The sequence below is a fragment of the Lynx rufus genome, unplaced genomic scaffold, assembly GCF_022079265.1.
Source record: "Lynx rufus isolate CCGP_SWC_20201006 ecotype Redwood Valley unplaced genomic scaffold, mLynRuf1.p SCAF_4, whole genome shotgun sequence".
Taxonomy (NCBI): Eukaryota; Metazoa; Chordata; class Mammalia; order Carnivora; family Felidae; genus Lynx; species Lynx rufus.
The window spans coordinates 81,646,367-81,666,164 of record NW_025814856.1 but is presented as its reverse complement, the minus strand read 5'-3'; the positions used below and the strand labels follow the sequence as shown (position 1 = coordinate 81,666,164).

Sequence of the window (19,798 nt, the reverse complement as noted above, 5' to 3'; positions counted from 1 at the left end):
GACACAGAATCCGAAGCAGCTCCAGGCTCCAAGCTGTCAGCACAGAGCCCGATGCGGGGCTCGAACTCAATGAACCGTGAGATCATGACCTGAGCTGAAGTCAGACGCTTAACTGACTGAGCCACCCAGGCACCCCTGGAAAATATATTTTAAAAAGGGAGGCATCTTCATTGTAGCTAATCACCTACTGTTGGTCCTTATTCCTCATTCAATATCCACTCATTCAACCGGCATTTACCAAGTGCCTCCAATATGCCAGACATAGTGCTAGGGTTATGTATACAATGGGAAACAAAAGCCCAACAAGGTTCCTGCCATCATGCAGCCCATAGTCAAATGAGGAAATACCTCAATGGAACCCTAAATAAAGTAATGTAAATGTGCAATGCTGATTACTACTACTATTGAGAAGGACATAGAGCTAGAAAAGCATCTTTGATCTGATAGTCAGGAAGGTCTGGGAAGGATTGGAGGACATGATGATTGAGGAAATGACAGAGTTCAGTTTTTTTTTTAATTTTTTTTAACATTTATTTATTTTTGAGAGACAGAGAGAGACAGAGCATGAGTGGTGGAGGGGCAGAGAGAGAGAGGAGACACAGAATCTGAAGCAGGCTGCAGGCTCTCAGCAAGCTGTCAGCACAGAGCCTGATGCAGGGCTTGAACCCACAAACTGTGAGATCATGACCTGAGCTGAAGTCGGATGCTCAACCAACTGAACCACCCAGGCGCCCCTGACACAGTTCAGTTTTTATGTCACTTTACTAGAAATAAACCATAGTGTGGCTTGACCATTCAAATCTTGAACAAAACCTTCCAGAGGTTTTGCTTTCCCAGATAAGGAAACAGTAGAAGACTCTATCTCTGTCTCCTTTCCCAATTACTTTTGTTCAGAGGATGCCTGGGTGAACAGGAGAATCAATTTCTATACCACCCTCTTCCGCCACCACATTTCAGATGTACATCAGCCTTTCAAACCAAGAAGCTTCCTGTGCATCTGCTGGTCATGTGCAGAGGTTCACAGGTGATGGTGGCAATGGAGGAGACATTCTGCAGAATAGTAGGCAATTGTGTTTCTGGCACCTCTTCCCGCCCTCAAAATATTAACATTTTGCATTCTGCATAGGGAACCTACAGAAGGCTGCATGACATGACAGACTGTATGGTTGGGGACACTGCCGTGGGTCAGGGATATACCGGCATGTAGCTACTGTCACCAACATGTCTCCTTTGTAGGCAAGAACCAAGAGAATGAATATGAAGACAAAATGCTCCTTTGAGAAAATCAGGTTACGATTATTTGTGAAAGAGCAATGTTCTAGTAACTATTATAAGCATGTTGCCTCGTGGCAAAATAGCTCCCAATTTTAACAATTTTCACACTTCAAATTCTCAGCTTTCCAACACTGCATTTGGAGATAGCAGAGTTTAACATATTGCAGAAGAAACAACAGCTCTTAAAGTGGAAATATATTTACTATTCTTCAGTAGAGAGCTCTTTGTCACCAACATGCCATCAACCAGCAAGCTGGATGGTATTCAAATTAGCCAGGAAGCTGGACTCTAATGAAGAATATTTCTTCTTCCAACAGCTGAGGTCCAAAAAAAAATATTGGTATGTTGGGAGCTTCAAAATATTGGCTCACTTTGTGATATTGAGGAAAACCTTCTTTTATTTCTCATATGTGGCTTTACCACTGCTTTCATAGTGATGTCTTACAACACCTGGATATGCTTGCTAGTCACTGCAGCAAATATACACCACTCGATGTTCCCCAGCTTCACAGCATGCTACACTATATATTTGGAAGAGCTGTGGTTGAGCCAATGTTTCAGAAAAGGATAGCTGGGGAGGGGGGGAGGCAGGCAGCTGGTAGTGAGGACTACAGGGCTACACTGTTACATGCCCAACTTCTGATGGGCAGAAAGCAGGATGAGATGGCTATTAAGATACAAACACAGATAAATTTTCATGTCAAAGGAAAGATACCTCAGAGGTTGAAGCCTACAGAGTAGAACCAACAGCTGAGAAGAACAATAGATTAAGGAATGACTCCTAAGGAACAGAACTTAATCAAGGCCACTTTCTTGTCCTAGACCTTGTTTATGGAGGAGGGAGTCCTAATAACAAGTATCTTGATGGATTTCAGAATTCCTACTGGCCAGTGGCTGCTATGTGATTCCCATTCCTTCCTTATGATTATTATTATTTTTTTGAGTGGAAGTGTCTATTGTAGTTATCCTGTCAGTGTCTCGCCATTGTATGTTGGATGCTGATAACTGTCTTTTTAGTTCACAGGTCTCTAGATCGAGAGGAGCCATGTACGGGGATCCATGGCCATACCCTGACCTGATAGAGATCACAAGATCAGCAACTAGTGACTGATACTGTGATGGAATGATATTTGGGGGGTCTTGGGAGGAGAGTGAATACATTTGGCTGTTGGAAGAGATGTGAGTCACTGGGACTAGTAACACACTACAGTAGATTGTTACAATAACACCCCCAATGAATCACACTTCCTTGTGTACATGTTCCTCTATAAAGTGACTTTTCTGCACTTGCTATCAGAAAGAGGAGTCTGTTTTCCCACGTTCTGAATCTAGACTGGCCTCGTAACTTGCGCTGATCAATTGGATGTGGCAAATAAGATAGTCCTGCAGTTTTTACTTTCGTTCTCTTGGAACTCTGGAACCACCTAACTGTAAAAAACACTGGGATGAAGCCAACATAGAAAGAAAGGTCTTGCTGAGCCCAAACACTAACCAACTCACCAATCAAATGCAGCTACATGATGGAGCCCAGAGAGAGCAGCAGAACAACCCAGATAATCCTACAAAACCATGAGGAAGTAAATCATTGTTGCTTTAAGCTATTAAGTTTTGGAGAGACAGGTTGACAGATAACTGTACATATATTATCTTAGGCTATACTCAAGAATATAAACAAGGAGTAGGATGGTTTTTTTAAGAAAGTAATGTATGGGGCGCCTGGGTGGCTCAGTCGGTTAAGCTCCCGACTTCGGCTCAGGTCATGATCTGACAGCTTGTGAGTTCGAGCCCCATGCTGACAGCTCAGAGCCTGGAGGCTGCTTCAGATTCTGTGTCCCCCTCTCTCTACTTCTCCTCTGCTCATGCTCTGTCTCTCTCTGTCTCAAAAATAAACAAACATTAAAAAATTTTTTTTAAAAAATAAGAAAGTAATGTATCCATGCATCCTTGACTCCTTTTTCCTTCTACTGGTTAAGAGATGACAAGATCTAGAACAGCTGCCTTGGATCTGGAGCTGAGACTCTTGTGCTCAGAGTGGCAGAACCACCCTGTCAGCTTTGAACTGATCACCTTTGGACTGCTATATGAGAAAGAATGGACTTCTACCTTGTTTAAGCCTTGTAAAGCATTTGTATTTGTTCTTCTGTTACAGTAGCTGGGCCTGTAGCCTAACTAAAACAGAATGTAAGTCAAATTCTTAAATTTTGCTGAAGAAGGCCAACTCATCAACTTTGTTACCTATACATCAAATCTTCTCTCTTTAATATACTACAAAGAACACTGGCATAAAGCAAAAAAATTATTAGTTGACTTAGATACACTGACTGACAAACTTTCTTGGGAAAGTTGGTTTAAAGATTATGCTTCAAAGTTTAAGAGATTAACCCAGAAACTTGTACATCCTTGACTAAAATTGTTTCCCTACCTAGGAAGATTGCCTACCAAAGTCTGTGGTGTAATTTTTTAAGATGCATACCTAAGTACTGACGGAGGCAGAAGAACATAACCAGCTTCTCTAGCTAGATGAGGAACAATAAGTTTGGTGATCAATTAGGTGAAAGTTGTCACAGACAGAATGGTCTCCAAGAACTTTATGAATAGACCACTCCTATTGACTGCTATGCTTTTACCACTGTTATCAGTCTGGAGCAGGTAAGCTATGTTGTGGTGACCAACAATCCCCAATCTCAGTGGCTTAACTCAACAAAAGTTATTTCTTGCTTCTGCTGTATGCCCAGTGTAGGCTGGCAAGGAATTCTGCTTGTTGTAGACATTAAGGGACCCAGACTGATGTAAACTACATCTCAAAACATGCTTTCATAAAGCATAGAACATGACAAAATCCACATGGGCTCTTAAAAACCACACATTTGATTTCCATTCACATTTTATTAGACCGCATCAAACTTTTAAAGATGCGGGGAAAATATAATCCTACCATATTCTAGGAAGGAAGCAAGCAAGCTGGAAATATTGCTGAATGGCACTAATGAATATTCCAAGTGTATATGAAGTCACAACCAGAAAGCTGTACGAGTAGATAGATGCATATCATCTCAGCTCTGCAGAAATGCCTTGACTTAGTCACGATTTAATGCTACATCCTGGGATTCAATTAAGAAGTGTCTGCTTGAAGAATGTTTATCTTTCATAAAATGATAGAGTTAAAAATACTGATATCTACTTTACCTGGCATAAGGATACATATACATGCTATAAATCTATTTTAGAATACTAAGCATGGAAAAAATGTTATCCTTTTCTTAAAAATCAGAATGAATTTTTTCTTTTTATCCAAACATGAGAACTAAATGACTATATATTTTTCCCCTTTGTCCTAGCTGCCAGAAAACTAAGAGTTAAATTTATTGCCCTATTAAGGAAACTAATTCCTTCAAGTTCTTTTAATCCATTTATCTCATTTCTCTGTCAATTGATATTTAATCTTTATATTATTTTTATAGTTATTTAAAGGAATTTTTAAAAATCTTTTTTAATATGTATTTATTTTTGAGAGAGACAGAGAGACAGTGTGTGATCAGGGGAAGGGAAGAGAGAGAGACACACAGAATCCGAAGCAGGCTCCAGGCTCTGAGCTGTCAGCACAGAGCCTGACACAGGGCTCGAACTCACGGACCATGAGATCATGACCTGAGCTGAAGTAGGATGCTTAACTGACTGAGCCACCCAGGAGTCCCTAAAGGGATCTTTTATATTACAAGATATCTCAAATTGCCCACACAGGTAGGTATTAAATTACCAAAAATCTATATAAAGTCAAAGTCTGATATAATAATGCCTTATGACTCCCTTGGACTTTAAACATCTTTTGTTCACTGCTGTCCCAGTGCCCAGAATGGTGCTCAATAAATATTTGTTGGATGAATGAATGAATGAATGAATGAGTAAATCTGTTTCACAAGCATGCATGGGTGCATGTGCACCTCAACACACACCTGGGCTTTGGGAACTTTGCCCCAGGGCTCTTTTCCTTATTTTGTGAACAGATATGGCTAGACTATATGAATTCTTGTAGGTTATTATAATGATGATATTGAGATAAATATATGCTTCCAAGAAATAACGCCTAGGGCACATAATAAGAATGGTCACTGTACCTGGATGCAAGAGACCTGGGAATAACAATGGTGATTCTCGTCCATTCCTCAAAGTCCCCTGTGTGATACACGGTGGGCTCACTTAGTTCTCGGGAGTTTCCTTCACATCCTTTGCCCACAGATGCTGGGTAACAGCCTTCTTTCACCAGAAACCAGGACATTCCAGCATCATGAGAATACTGAAGAAGAACTGGAGCAGCACTGCTGAACTGATTGGCACATCCTATGTTTAGCTGTCCAAAGGAAAGACAGAATTATAAAAGGTCTTCATTTCAAGTTATCATTTAATACATTAGGTGCTGCAGCAGCCAGGGCCCTTTCTACTGAGTCTGTCTTTTATTGACAATGATAAGACATTCAGGTCAATTCCAAACAAGACCCTTCTGTAGGTTCTAGAAATCTTTAGGTGAGCAATGGGCATTTTTTAAGAAAAGCTGGACCAGTTGCCATTTTGTGGATTTCTTGGGATTATAAGCAGGAAAACAGAAGGATAGTATCTCTGAGGTTGGAGCCACAGACAAAATCATGGAAGCCAAGAAATGGTTTTCTTCTCTGATCCCAGGCCTATATAAACAGAGGGAAGCAGAAGATAAAGAGCTATCCTCCTCAGGACATGAAGGTTACCTGAAGTGAGTGCCATCCTTCTGCTTTCAGTGGAACAAACATCTTTACTCCATTTTCTTGCCAAAGCTCAGTAAGAAATCATTGCTAACTTAGATGAAAAGAGCTAAGTTTTTGCCACTGCATCAAATAAGCAAAAATAATGTAGAAATAAAACCGTTATTGTCCTGTGCACTCATATAGAGGAATGTCATCACAGGATTAATAGTATTTTAAAGAAAAGAAAAATAAATAAAGCAACTTAAATCCCAATGCCCTAGCATGGGTATTTTTTTTTTCCTGTTTTCTCTTCTAATCTTAATAAAGAGGCATACATTTTGGTTATTGTTGAAGTCATCACACTTCCTAAACTTTCCTTTCGTGGGGCGCCTCAGGTAAGCAACCAACTTCAGCTCAGGTCATGATCTCGTGGTTCGTGGGGTCGAGCCCTGTGTGGGGCTCTGTGCTGATAGCTTGGAGCCTGGAACCTACTTCAGATTCTGTGTCTTCCTCTCTCTCTGCTCCTCCCCCACTCATGCTCTGTCTCTCTCTCAAAAATAAACATTAAATAAATAAATAAATAAAACTTTCCTTTTACTTTCTATTTAACATATTGTTTTATTATTGTATGCAGCATTGCAAAGAATATATGTTTGTTCTTTAGTTGATCTGTTATCACCAGATAAATTCCTAGAAATAGTATTACTGAATCAAAATGCAGAAACACTTTAAATTTTTTTATTTGCATGTGTTCATTTTTAATCAGCTGGGTTCAAATGAATCAGTTTTACCACAGCTCTGAATGTTATTTAGGTTTAAAACAGTTTCTTTCTAAATTAGTATATGTACAAATAATTTTATTACTGTTTTAGTTTATATTTTTTGGTAATTATAAATGTCAATCTCTTTTCTTGATATTTATTTGGTTATATGCCATCTTTTTTTCATTTGTTTTAATTTTTAATTTTTTTATTAAAAAATTTTTAAACATTTATTTACTTTTGAGAGACAAAGAGAGATAGAGCATGAGCAGGGGAGGGGTGGAGAGAGAGGGAGACACAGAATCCGAAGCAGGCTCCAGGCTCTGAGCTGTCAGCACAGAGCCCAATGCAGGGCTTGAACCCATGAACCGAGAGATCATGATGTGAGCTGAAGTCAGACGCTTAAATGACTGAGCCACCCGGGTGCCCCTGCCATCTTTTTTTTTTAAGTTTATTTATTTATTTTGAGAGAGAGAGGGAGAGAAAGTGAGAGTGAGGAGGGGCAGAGAGAGATGGAGAGAGAATCCTGAGCAGGGCTCAAACTCATAAACCATGAGATCATGACCTAAGCCAAAATCAAGAGTTAGACGCTTACCAACTGAGCCACCCAGGCGCCCCTATTTAATTACATACCATCTTACATGAATGATCTATTCATATCTTATTTAGGTTGTTGGTGGGAGCCACCATAGAGCTTTAATGTATAAGCCTAGAGATAAGAATAGTCAAATTGTATAAAAAAACTGAAGTAAGCACTCAAAGGAACATGATCATGACTGAAGAATAAAGGATGAAGAAAAGGTAGGGTCACAGGCATAATACTGGTCCAGACATCAAGAGGTCAACCAGTTCATACTTGTGACTATTGGTAATTGGATCCAGTCTTTCAAAAGAAGATTCTATATTTTCCTTATTCCCATACTCACAGCTAGAAAGCATCTCTCAGAAGACTTTATAATTGGGCTAGTAGGAATTTTATTGTGATACATTTATCCAAGTTTATATAATTCAATGTCAATAATATAAGCAAAGACTTGACAATCTCAGATGCATGATTAAACTCTTTTAGCACAAATTCCTTTTGTTGCGCATTAGTAAGCATTAGCTTTTGGTTGGTAAGAGTTGATGGTAATTACAAAGGGCACACACAGTTAGCTTTTCATTATGGCCATCATTGTTTCTAAAGTAGGAAAGTTGACGGCACTTTCAGTGGCCTGACAAGTCTATGCCTTTTTAAATTGACCATTTAGTCTGCTTCTTAACTGTTAATGTTTTCTAGCATTCAATTCTTGGCTTTCTTATCTTTGTACTCTATACATGCTCCTTAATAAGTCGTTCACATCATAATTTCAAATTCTTTCTAAATACCTACAACTCCCAGACTGGGCCTCTCTCCAGCTGTCTGGAAAGGTCCATAACTGCTTCCCATGTATTTCCATGTGAGCAGTCCACAGGCATCCCCAATTCCGCAGGCCCAGGTCTGCCCTCATCATCCACACCCTAAAACAAATCTTCCTGTATCTCCAGTTTCAATGACTGGAGCCAGGAATGTGGGAGTCATTCTAAAATCCATTCTATCATCCAACAGGTCACCAAAACCTGTTGACTCTTCCCCTTTCACATCTCACAGATCATCTACTTATTTTTATAATCTCACGCAGTGCTTTAATCTGGCCTCATTTCATCCTTTCTTTACTCATCCTTTCTTTACTCAGTAAAGCATCCTTTCTTTACTCAGAATATAGTCAACAATCTGAGTACTTCTCCCCGCCTCCTCCACTCTTGCACAGTCCTCATCTTTTACCTGGATCATTGCAATAGCTGCCCAGCTAGTCTTTCTGTCTCCACCTTTGCCTCTGCCACTGTACTCCCAGCACAGTCACCAGATTCTTTAAAAGCCTGAGTCAGAGTATATCTCTTCTGCTAGCCATTTTATTCAGAGCAGAAGTCCAAGTCTGACCTCCTTTTTTCTATGTGTCTCCCTGTTCTCGCTCTCTTTGCTCTAGTCACAATGGCGTCCTTGTGATTTTCTGAACTCTTGCAAGCACACTCCTGATGCCAGGCCTTTGTACTTTTTGTACCTTGTGCCTGGATTGGTCTTTCCCAGAAAGCTGCATAACTCACCCTTTTAACTTTTGTAGGTCTCAGCTTAAAAGTCATTTTATTAGTGAGGGAACCTGACAACGCCTTATAAAATGATAACTACCCCACACCACTGGAGTCCACACTCTCTATTCCTATTTATGCTCATAGCATAAAACAGAGTCTGGTATATAGTAGAGGCTTTACAAATATTTGTTGAATAAATGAATAAATGCACTTGTTGATTACAGTTTCTCCTCTTGTTAAGTCGACACCTATACTGCTGCTGGAAGGATCTTTCTAAAACGGGTCTGATTCTTGCACTTAATGTATTAAAACCCTTCCATGACTCACTGCTCTTGGGTTAATGTCCAAGTGGCTTAACGTACCATATAAAGGTAACGAGGATCAACTTTCTCTCTCAACTTTGTGGCACACATCCTAAGAGTTTCCAAATTTTCATTTCTAATTTGCACTTTCATTTATTTTTGTATATTTGCACATTCTGTTCCCTCTAACTGGAATTCTTCCCCTTCCATTGTTCATCTGGCTAAGTCTGTATTTCCAGAGACCTTTCATTTCAACTTATCCATCTATCCATCCATCCTTCCATCCATCCATCCTTCCATCCATCCATCTGTCTATCCATCCATCCTTCCCTCCATCCATCCTTCCATCCATCCATCCATCCATCCATCCATCCATCCATCCATCTATCCATCCATCCATCCTTCCAACTGACAGATGTTTTTGGAGCATCTGCCACACGCCAGGCAATATGCCAGGTACTCTCATACCACCCAGAGCCTATTTCTACTACAACACTCTTGTGAGAATTACTGTTCTCTCTTCTGGCTCACTTCCTAATTTCTGAGTTCCTTGAGGGCCAGGGCCATATTTTTCATGTCTATATCCTTAACAACTAGTGTTTGACAAATGGCATGCATTACAAAAATGTACCAGCACTTTGTACAAATGACACCAAGTTCTTGTCACATTAATCATCAATCCCCAAATGACCCATATTACATATCTATTATCAATTAATAGCAACAATCAAAAGTCTTCTGCTGGTGTCATTTGAGAATTGAGATTATCTTAGGCATTGTGCATTCTTGCTGGTTGTTTAAGTACTTGAAACATTTCATAATGTTTTCTTGATTTAGATTTTTAATTTTATTTTATTTGTAATTTTTTAAAATGCTTACTTTTGAGAGAGAGAGAGAGAGAGAGAGAGAGAGATACAGAGACAGAGCATGAGTGGGGGAGGAGCCGAGAGAGAGGGAGACACAGAACCCGAAGCAGGCTCGAGGCTCTGAGCTGTCAGCATAGAGCCTGATGCAGGGCTTGAACCTACCAACCACAAGATCATGACCTGAGCCATAGTTGGATGCTTAACTGAGTCACCCAGGCGCCCCCTGATTTAGATTTTTTAAACACCAGAATGCCATCTTGCAGATTTTAACACCTACAGTATTGTGATTTTGTGATTAATGAAATTGAGAAGGTGTCAAGTGAGAAAGAGCATAGTATTCCAGCAAGGTATTATTTTGCTATTTTGCTATTGCCATTATTTTGTTACCATTTTTAGGCAGTACCAACACATTAATATAGAGTCGTATACTGCTGTTAATGGTTTTTCCACTGTAGTTTAGCATCAAACTCTAAACAGAGAAGAATAACATTTCACTAATCATTTTATTTATGACTAACTTTCTTGTTTACAGACCTGTGGAAATCATATTTGAAGAGCTGCCTATAAACATCTGATCTCTTGAATAATTCCATTTGTAAATTATTTACCATCTGCATCCTGCCGTTACGTAAGGACCATGTAGTTGTGCTAGCTCATTAAAACTGCATTACTTTCGACCCCAGAATTCACCAGTGGGATTTTATTATAAACAAAATGAAATTTTGATTAGGCTTCTGAAAAAAGAGCTTGTCAGAGTAAATACTTGCTATACATGTTGACATGTTCTTGGTGTTTTTTTTTTAATGTTTATTTATTTATTTTGAGAGACAGAGACAAGAGAGAGCGAGCCCTAGTCGGGGAGAAGCAGAGACAGTATACAGAGAGAATCCCAAGCAGGCTCCACGCTGTCAGTGCAGAGCCTGACACAGGGCTCAATCTCACAAACTGGGAGATCAGGATCTGAGCCGAAACCAAGAGTTGGACGCCTAACTGACCGAGCCACCCAGGCACTCCTATATGTGTAGACATGTTATCACAGTGCTGAAAAACAGCAAGGTTTTAAGAAAGCAGTGATCATTAAGGTATAAATTTACTGAATCAAAGGAAGGGAAGTTGTTTGAAAATCCTATAGTAAAAACACAAAATAACTCCTAAGTCCCCAAAGCATTAGCAAATTGAAAAAGAGAACTCTCTTACCCTTCAGAAGCATGGGATTCATTAAGTCATAATCAGATAGAAAATCTAAAGGTCAGTTTTCAACCTGACCAGTTTTTTTCATTGTGGGTAAAGCTAAATAAAGAGCTTTGCCATTCTAAGAATGCTGAACCTTTGTTCAAGTGAGTCCCTTCTTCAAGAGAGTTTGAAAAATTTGTGTTCTTTCGATGTCACTTATGAGTCTGGGAGACGGTTTGCTCTTTTACCTGCCCTGGGAAGAAGTCTGTGCATAAATACCTTAAACTGTAGAACATATCCAGGTTTCAGAGTCAAATCTCGAGTTACTGCAAAGCGATCCCCATCCGATTTTCCAAATACCATGGCTGATGGTGTGGCAGAGCAGAAAGTTTCATTTTTAACCATTCCTTCATTGGCCAACATCAACCACACACTCATTTGATTCATAGGGTAATCAAAAGCTGGCTTCTCATAAAAGTTCTATTAGAAACAATACAGACAACACAGAAAGGCAATTTGATAGCTTTGAAAACAAGAAAGGAATTTTCAGTTTATGACATGCAGGGCCATGTACGATTTGTATTGCTAGGAAAACACAGCAGAATCTCTAAATTATTATTTTTTTAATGCCATAAGCCCTTTTTCCTGATGATCTAACCACTGAAAATATTTTGCCACTGTATATCTAATTTTATAAACACATTAATAATTGTGCTTGATGTCTTGGCCAGACTTCCTAGCCATTTTTTAAAAATATCTAAATAATCTGTGAAGTAGTAGCATAGAGAGAAAATAAAACGATTAAGTGTAAAAAAGTAACTACAAACACAGAAAACTTATGTTACTTATAAAGCTTATATTCCAGGGTCAAGCAATCAATCTTTGGGGGAAGTGAGGAATTCTGTAATCCCATCTATTTTTATAATCCTGTCTTCTTGGAGTTCAGGCACAGGAAAGATACCTGGGGTAAAGTCGGGTTCACAATGGGGATGACCTGCTTTTGTTTCTCTGACAGAATGATGATGTCATCGACTGCCCACTGATCGTAGCCTTCCCCTGAGAACACAGGCTGCCACCAGCGGAATCTTGTGCAAGAGGTCTTAGCGGCAGCTGGAAGTTCCAGGTAGACGAATCTGCATAAAAGGAAATCATTTACGGCTGGGAAAGGAAAGGCTGTTTTTCTTCTTAGCAGCTGTTTAAATAACAAGAGTAGCAACAAGAGAAAGTTTAGTTTTGTTTGATTTCTTGATATATATATATATATATATATATATATATATATATATATATAAATTTTTTTTTGAGAGACAGGGAGAGACAAAACAGGGGAGGGGCAGACACAGAGGGAGACACAGAATCCAAAGTGGGCTCCAGGCTCTGAGCTGTTAGCATAGAGCCCGATGCGGGCTTGAATACACAAACCGTGAGATCATGACCTGAGCTGAAGTCTGATGCTTAACCGACTGAGCCACGCAGGCACCCCTGATCTCTTGATATATATTTTTTAAGTTTAGACAGATCAGATCAAGAGGTTTAAAGTTGTAAGTCCGTTTAGTCCTGGCCATGTTTATTCCATTTGGAATTACAACTTTTTGAGGCAGATATTTCTCCTAAGTCTGATTTACTGAACCTTTTGATTACCATGACAACGGCATAACATTTTTAAGAAATACCTCGAAAAAACTGTTCCTCTGTATATTATTACATTAAAATAGCATTATAATTTTTTCCAAACCATTTCATTTTACTATGCATTAAAAATGATGGGGCGCCTGTGTGGCTCAGTTGACTAAGCGTTGGACTTTGGCTCAGGTCACGATCTCACGGTTCGTGGAATTGAGCCCCACGTCGGGCTCTGTGCTGGCAGTTTGGAGCCTGGAGCCTGCTTTGGATTCTGTGTCTCCCTCTCTCTCTCTCTGCCCCCTCCCCGGCTTGCTCTCATTCTCTCTCTCTCTCTCTCTCTCTCTCTCTCTCAAAAATGAATAAACATTAAGAAGAAACATTTTTTTTAAATAAAAACAAATGAAACAGAAAATCACCCATAATCTTCTGCATGGGGTTGACTTGTGCTAACATCTTGATGTATCATTAAAGCATGTAATCTTTCCTATAGGTGAAATATATGTATAATTCAGCATCCTACAGTTTGAAATTTCATATTATGTCATATGCACATCCTCGTGTCAGTATAGTTATTTTTTTTTTCAATGTTTATTTATTTTTGGGACAGAGAGAGACAGAGCATGAATGGGGGAGGGGCAGAGAGAGAGGGAGACACAGAATCAGAAACAGGCTCCAGGCTCTGAGCCATCAGCCCAGAGCCTGACGCGGGGCTCGAACTCACGGACCGCGAGATCGTGACCTGGCTGAAGTCGGATGCTTAACCGACTGCGCCACCCAGGCGCCCCGTATAGTTATTTTTTAAGATCATTTTACTGTCTATATATTTTCATGACACAGACATACTATTGTTTATTTTACTTCTCTCTGTTATAAATAATTCTGTGTTGAAAACCTTTATGTGTACAGCTATAACTCGGTTTATTTCTTTAGAAATAATTTAGAAAGGTTTAGAAAGATTTACAAATAATTCCTAGACATGAAATTACCAGGTTGAATAAACTAGTCATGTTTAAGGCTCCTGATTTTTCCAAATTTCTTCCTGGAAGAGTCATACGGTTTGCAGAATGACCTGTCTTGCTGCTCCCATGTGGAAATAGCACTGGTGTTATCATTAAAAAATGACCACCGGACTGATGAAAAATGATATCTTTTTTATTGCAACAGACATTGGCTATTATTCATATTTCATTAAACCTCTGTGTTTTCTCTTTTGTAACATCTACTCATTTCTTTCACCCATTTTTTAAAATTGGGATCTTACTGGTGTTTTCGATAATCTTTACAGGAACATCAATCCTCTGTTTCTCATATTGGTTGCAAATATTTTCTCAGTCTTTCTTCTCTTTAACTTCTTTGTTTTCTTTGACAGGTATGTGTTACATGTGTATGTAGTTACACATTCGCACGTAGTATATTTCTACATAAGTAGCCCTTTCCTCTGTTAATTCTTCCACTGAATTTGTGTTTAGGAAGTTTACATCTCTAAGATCAGAAAGTAACTTAAATGTTTAAATCTTTAACCAGTCTTTAACAGTTTTTGATGGGGTAGGGTAATGATCTAATAGATAATTTTCCCCTAGAGCCTACCCATTTTTTTCTAACACTGCTTGTTTGAATAACCACTTCTTTCTCATTGATAGTTGATGTGTCTTTTATTTTTTTTTAATATACAAGATTTTACACACATCTGAGCCAACTTCTGGGTGATCTATTTGGTTCACTGTTTCTGTCTATCCATGCACCATTCAAATACCTTAGGTTATACAGTGTGTTTTAATATCATGTGGGGCATTCCTCTCTTTTTTCCCCAAAAGTTTAAGCTATTTTTGCCAGTTTATATGTCTAGATACAAAGTCCTTCCCCACCTCCAAATTCCACTAAGATTTTGATTGGAATTGCATGAAACATAAATTAAGAAGTATCTGCATATCACAATCTTTAGTTTTCCTATCTAGAGATGTTATATTATTTTCCACTTATTTGTCTTCTATTATATCTCTGAAGGAAATTTTGTAGTCTTCTTTACACAGATGCTTAGTATTGTTTGTTAAAATTAGTCCTTATATTTATGTATTTGCCACCATGAACGGGGTCTTTTCCTGATATCTTCCAACTCAAAATTTCCCAACCATTTTTAGTGTCATAGAACTCTTTGATAATGTGGTGAAACAGTCTGGTCCTAAAGAAAAATTCCCATAAATCAAAACTGAATATTTATGAAATCTGAAAAAACTACTGAACTTCTGTTTGTCTATACAGTACTTCAGTCACTTTACTGAATGCTGAATAATTTCCAGATTGCCAATGATATTATTTGGAAAAAGTAATTTCCATTATTTTAAATTGTTGTTTCAGCTAGTTTGGCACCATTATGAATTCCCTCTTCCTTGTACTGGAGGAAATCTCACCAGGTCCCATTTCCCACACACCATTCCTGACATTCTCCCTGGATGTTATGTCTCTCATTTTACCCAAGTTGGCTTTTCTCTGGTTTAATTTTTTTATTTTTATTAAAAAAATGTTTTTAATGTTTTATTTATTTTTGTGAGAGAGAAAGAGAGACAGAGAGACAGAGACAGAGCATGAACAGTGGAGGGGCAGAGAGAGAGGGAGACAGAATCTGAAGCAGGCTCCAGGCTCTGAACTGTCAGCATAGAGCCTGATAGGGGGCTTGAACCCAGGAACCCTGAGCTGAAGTTGGACACTTAACTGACTGAGCCACCAAGGCACCCTGGCTCTTCTCTGGTTTTAGATTCTCTCAGTGTTTCTCAGAAGAAGTACTTTTGGTTGGTCTATCTGCATGGCTACTTATGTTATATTATGGAAAGTTATGTCACCTTTAAGTAACTCAGTGTTTTAAAAGAACAAACTTCTAAATCTTCAAGCTACAAAATAGCTCTCTGTTATACAGTATGTTTAAAATAATTTAATTTGTAAGAACTGAACCTACAGAGTCTTCAATAATATTTTTCTTCAATAAAACAAAGTTCAGTTGTAAAATGCCAAATAGGATGTTAAAACTTAAAATGGGTTGGTGGTGAACATATAAAGAAAAATTCTGTCTCTTTGTTAAAGTACAAACATGAGATTATAAGAGGAATACTCTAAAAATGATATCCTTGAATAGATTTTAATGACACATATAAAATATAAAGTATAAATACAGAATTTCAAAATGCTATGTAATTGTAAAATAACTAAATTTAAATATAGAAAAACACATTGATTGTCTGGTATAGGGATTAGTATTAAACACGAGTCATTTTCCCAAACTCCTTAAGAGTTATTGTCTAAGATATTATATATTTCCTCCTTGCATGAAAATCAAGACAGGGATGGGTCAGTAAAAAATTTCAGAAATCTGAGCCCCACAGATTCATTCATATTTTGTCCAGGACTAGCTCTGGTGCTAATATGAAAACTTAAAAAAAATTTTAATGTTTATTTATTTTTGAGAGAGAGACAGAGTGTGAGCCGGGGAGGGGCACAGAGAGAGGGAGACACAGAATCTGAAGCAGGCTCCAGGCTCTGAGCTGTCAGCACAGAGCCCGACGCAGGGCTTGCTTGAACCCACGAACCATGAGATCGTGACCTGAGCAGAAGTCAGAACCTAACCACCCAGGCACCCTTGAAAACTTTTAATAAAATCCATCTTGCTGTTAAATCTAACCAATGAACACCTATATCCATATCCAGATGTTAATATATAAATGTATGCATATATATATATATATATTGTGTGTGCATTCACAAAACCTGCAAACTGGAAATGTGAGCTTGGAACATCCGTATATCATGCAGTTTCTTTGGGAAAACTGTTCTGTTGTCTTTTCCTCTAGTCACAATTTTCCCCAAATTCTTTAAAAATTCAAACATGAACATGAGTGCTTTTTGTCCATAAACAAATGAAATGAAATTTTTATATACTGGGCTATCATTTATGTCAGAATCTAATGAGTCTGTCTACATTTGCAATAGTTAACATTCGAGAAACAGCTCAAGAAAACTGAACTCTTTACTGTTCCTGGAAACCAGTGGAAGGCCATCAGGGGTGGTTACCTGGGTTTGCTGAAGTCTGAGAAGTACATTTCTGCCAGCAGGTGCCACTGGATGCCCCCATTGTTGCTGTACTGAAGGAGGACGCCTTCCTCTCTGCTGTCGGGTTTGTTGCACGCAGCGCTCTCTCCACCAATCTGGATGTAGAACTGGACAAAGTCGACCCAAGAGGTGTCCAGATCCCAGCTCACCAGCTGCCTTTTCCCAGCCTTTCCAAAAGACAGAAGAACCACAGATTCAATCATCTGGGGGCTCTTTGGCATTCTGTCATTTCAGTTTCAAGATCATAGGCACATCCTAGCATCAGGTGGAGATGATTTTGTTCCCATCATACTGTTGAGAGGAGCAAGTTGTGCCATTTAAGTCTCTGCTCTGGTTATGGTAACTGTTCCTGAATACATTTGATTAGTCTCTGCATCATTGATTCCCAGACTTGGTTATGAGACCCTAGGGAACTGCTAATTATACCAAAGAGTATTTGAAAGTCTCTAAAAATAAAGCAAAATTAATTTTAATTAAAACACTCCATGTATTTGCTTTGTAAATCTTTTCCAGGCAGAGTAGTGGAGAAGAAAGACCATATACTTTGAAATCAGTTGGAATTGGGTTGGAATTTTAGACCATTATTCATGCTGTTCACTAGCTGTGTGACCTTTCTGAGCTTTTCTTTTCCTCAAAGAAACAATATGGGTAATAATACCTTCCTTATAGGGTGCTGTGACAATTAGATGAAATAGATGTTGCATGTAATTTGCCTAGCACATGGCATGTCTTGCTGAGGGAACATCCTCTCCAGAGATAGGCCCTGACCCCCCTCCTCCCTGGGAATTAAAGTGAAACATGCAAAATAATAACTTTTTGACAAAAAGAAAGTGTACACAGTCTCTGAGGCTCCTGGTCAGTCTCTCTCTCTGTCTCTTTCTTGGTAACAGAGAGGGTGGGAGGGACCATTTCAGTAAGTTTTTGTGACCATGAAATGGTCTCTTTGTGTCTCAAAAAATGTTGAAAATATCCTCAACCTGCTTCCTTTGCTCAGTGTGTCCCCTACATGTCACAGTCATGTGGTGAAGTACTAGACTCAAATTGACAAGGTTTGTTGTCATTCCTGTTTTGCATAAATGGCTTCGCACTAATGGGACTGAAAAACGGTTTGCCCATGAGATTCTTCCACCCAGAGGTAACGCCAAAGCTAATCCATAGACTGCACTGAATTGGTCTTGGAGAGCTCCCAAGGAGTTCAATTAAAAGCCAGGAAGAAAAATTGAGATAGGATACATAGTATAGAGAAAAACATCCCTCAGACTTATAATTTAAACCCGATTCTAATCCACTAAGTTAATTAAGAAAGGGTTTCAGTTATTAGAAGTCACAGGGGAAATACTTGGGGATAATTAAAACACTACACTGTTCCTGATAAATCTAAAGCCAATTAAGAGACTCCAAAACAAACGAGGGAGCAGCAAAATGAGAACTGAAGTTAATCCTGAGACAAGAACTTATTCTTTGGAATTCTCAATTTTAAGTACATATTTGAGAAAATCCTAAAAGTAATAGGCATTTTCAACGTGTTATGTATGCTTTTAACTTTTATTTTTGTTGATTTGAGATATTGTAAGTGAGAAACACCTCAGAGGTTATTATAATCTGGCCTAGAATTTTCATGCCTCAGGATCATTACAGGAAGAATGATTTTAAGAAGAAAAACTATAGAACCTAGCTAGTTAATTCCAATCCAGAAAACTTCTATAAAAATTTGGCATGTGGAAATGAGCCAGAAGGACAAAGATCTAAGGTGAGGAGAATTATAAAAAATCCAATTATCACAATTAGCTGATTGGAATGATTGGTCTATTGTGAAATTCACAGAGTAGTGCTTTTTTTCCAGGAGACTATGGTGTTGGTTGACAAAGGTTTTGAAAGGGTTTTGTGAGATTTTTGTAAATGGTAGAAAATATCATACAAATGCTTAGTTTGGCACTGAAGGTGTTTTTTCCTAGAGAATAGCACAGATCATTTTCTTTTGTTCAGTGACCTGAAATGCTGAACATTGTTTTAAAGGGAGATAAAAAAGAAAAAGGAAATGGCTTACGGCAAACTTTTTGTCAGAATTTAGAATCTGATGTAACAACATGCCTTGCGGTTTTTCTATTCTACTATTATCAATGTATTTATGTGTGTGTAAGTGTAGAGATATACACATCTAATGTGCGCACGCATGTGTGTTAAAGTACTAGGTTATGGATCTCCTCATTTTTGGAATGTAAAAATACCATCCAATTTCCTTCCAACATTCTAGGTTAAAATGGCTCACTGCTTTAAGGGTTTAGATAAAATAAAACATTTTAAAGGCAATGTCTTCAGAATCTAGAGACTTCATAACACAACCTCTAAAACATTTCATAAAACTTTACATTTGCCTCCCATTAAAATATTCTCTAGTCAAAATGCTACTAGAAAAATATTTCTATATTTACTTGAAAACAACCATTTCTTTTTTTTTTTCTTAAATTTATTTATTTATTTTGAGAGAGAGAGAGAGAGAAAGAGAAAGAGCATGACCAGAGAGGGGCAGATAGACAGGGAGAGGGAGAGAATCCCAAGCAGGCTCCTTGCTTCACACTGAGCCTGACATGGAGCTTGATCTTACAATTGTGAGATCATGACCTGAGCCAAAATCAAGAGCAGGATGCTTAATCAACTGAGCCACCCAGGTGTCCCGAAAACAACCATTTCTTTAAAACCTCCTGCTTTCTAATTTTCTTTTTTTTTCTTTCTTTCTCTCTCTCTCTTTCTCTTTTTCTTTCTTTCTTTCTTTCTTTCTTTCTTTCTTTCTTTCTTTCTTTTCTCCTTCCTTCCTTCCTTCCTTCCTTCCTTCCTTCCTTTCTTTTCAACAAGAATTATTGGGTGCCAATTACACC

General features: G+C 38.4%; 1 protein-coding gene across 2 annotated transcripts in view; it reads right to left on the bottom strand.

Annotated features, from left to right (window-relative positions):
* The window catches only part of RELN (reelin), a 528,348-nt gene that overhangs the window by 109,290 nt on the left and 399,260 nt on the right, over nucleotides 1-19,798 (bottom strand). For both annotated transcript variants that reach the window (XM_047096965.1, XM_047096964.1), the window contains exons 25-28: nucleotides 16,884-17,089; nucleotides 12,163-12,334; nucleotides 11,481-11,681; nucleotides 5,391-5,623 (exon numbers count right to left, since the gene is read on the bottom strand). In XM_047096965.1, coding sequence (XP_046952921.1) covers nucleotides 5,391-5,623; nucleotides 11,481-11,681; nucleotides 12,163-12,334; nucleotides 16,884-17,089 — 812 coding nt within the window. The remainder of the gene's footprint in view (nucleotides 1-5,390; nucleotides 5,624-11,480; nucleotides 11,682-12,162; nucleotides 12,335-16,883; nucleotides 17,090-19,798) is intronic.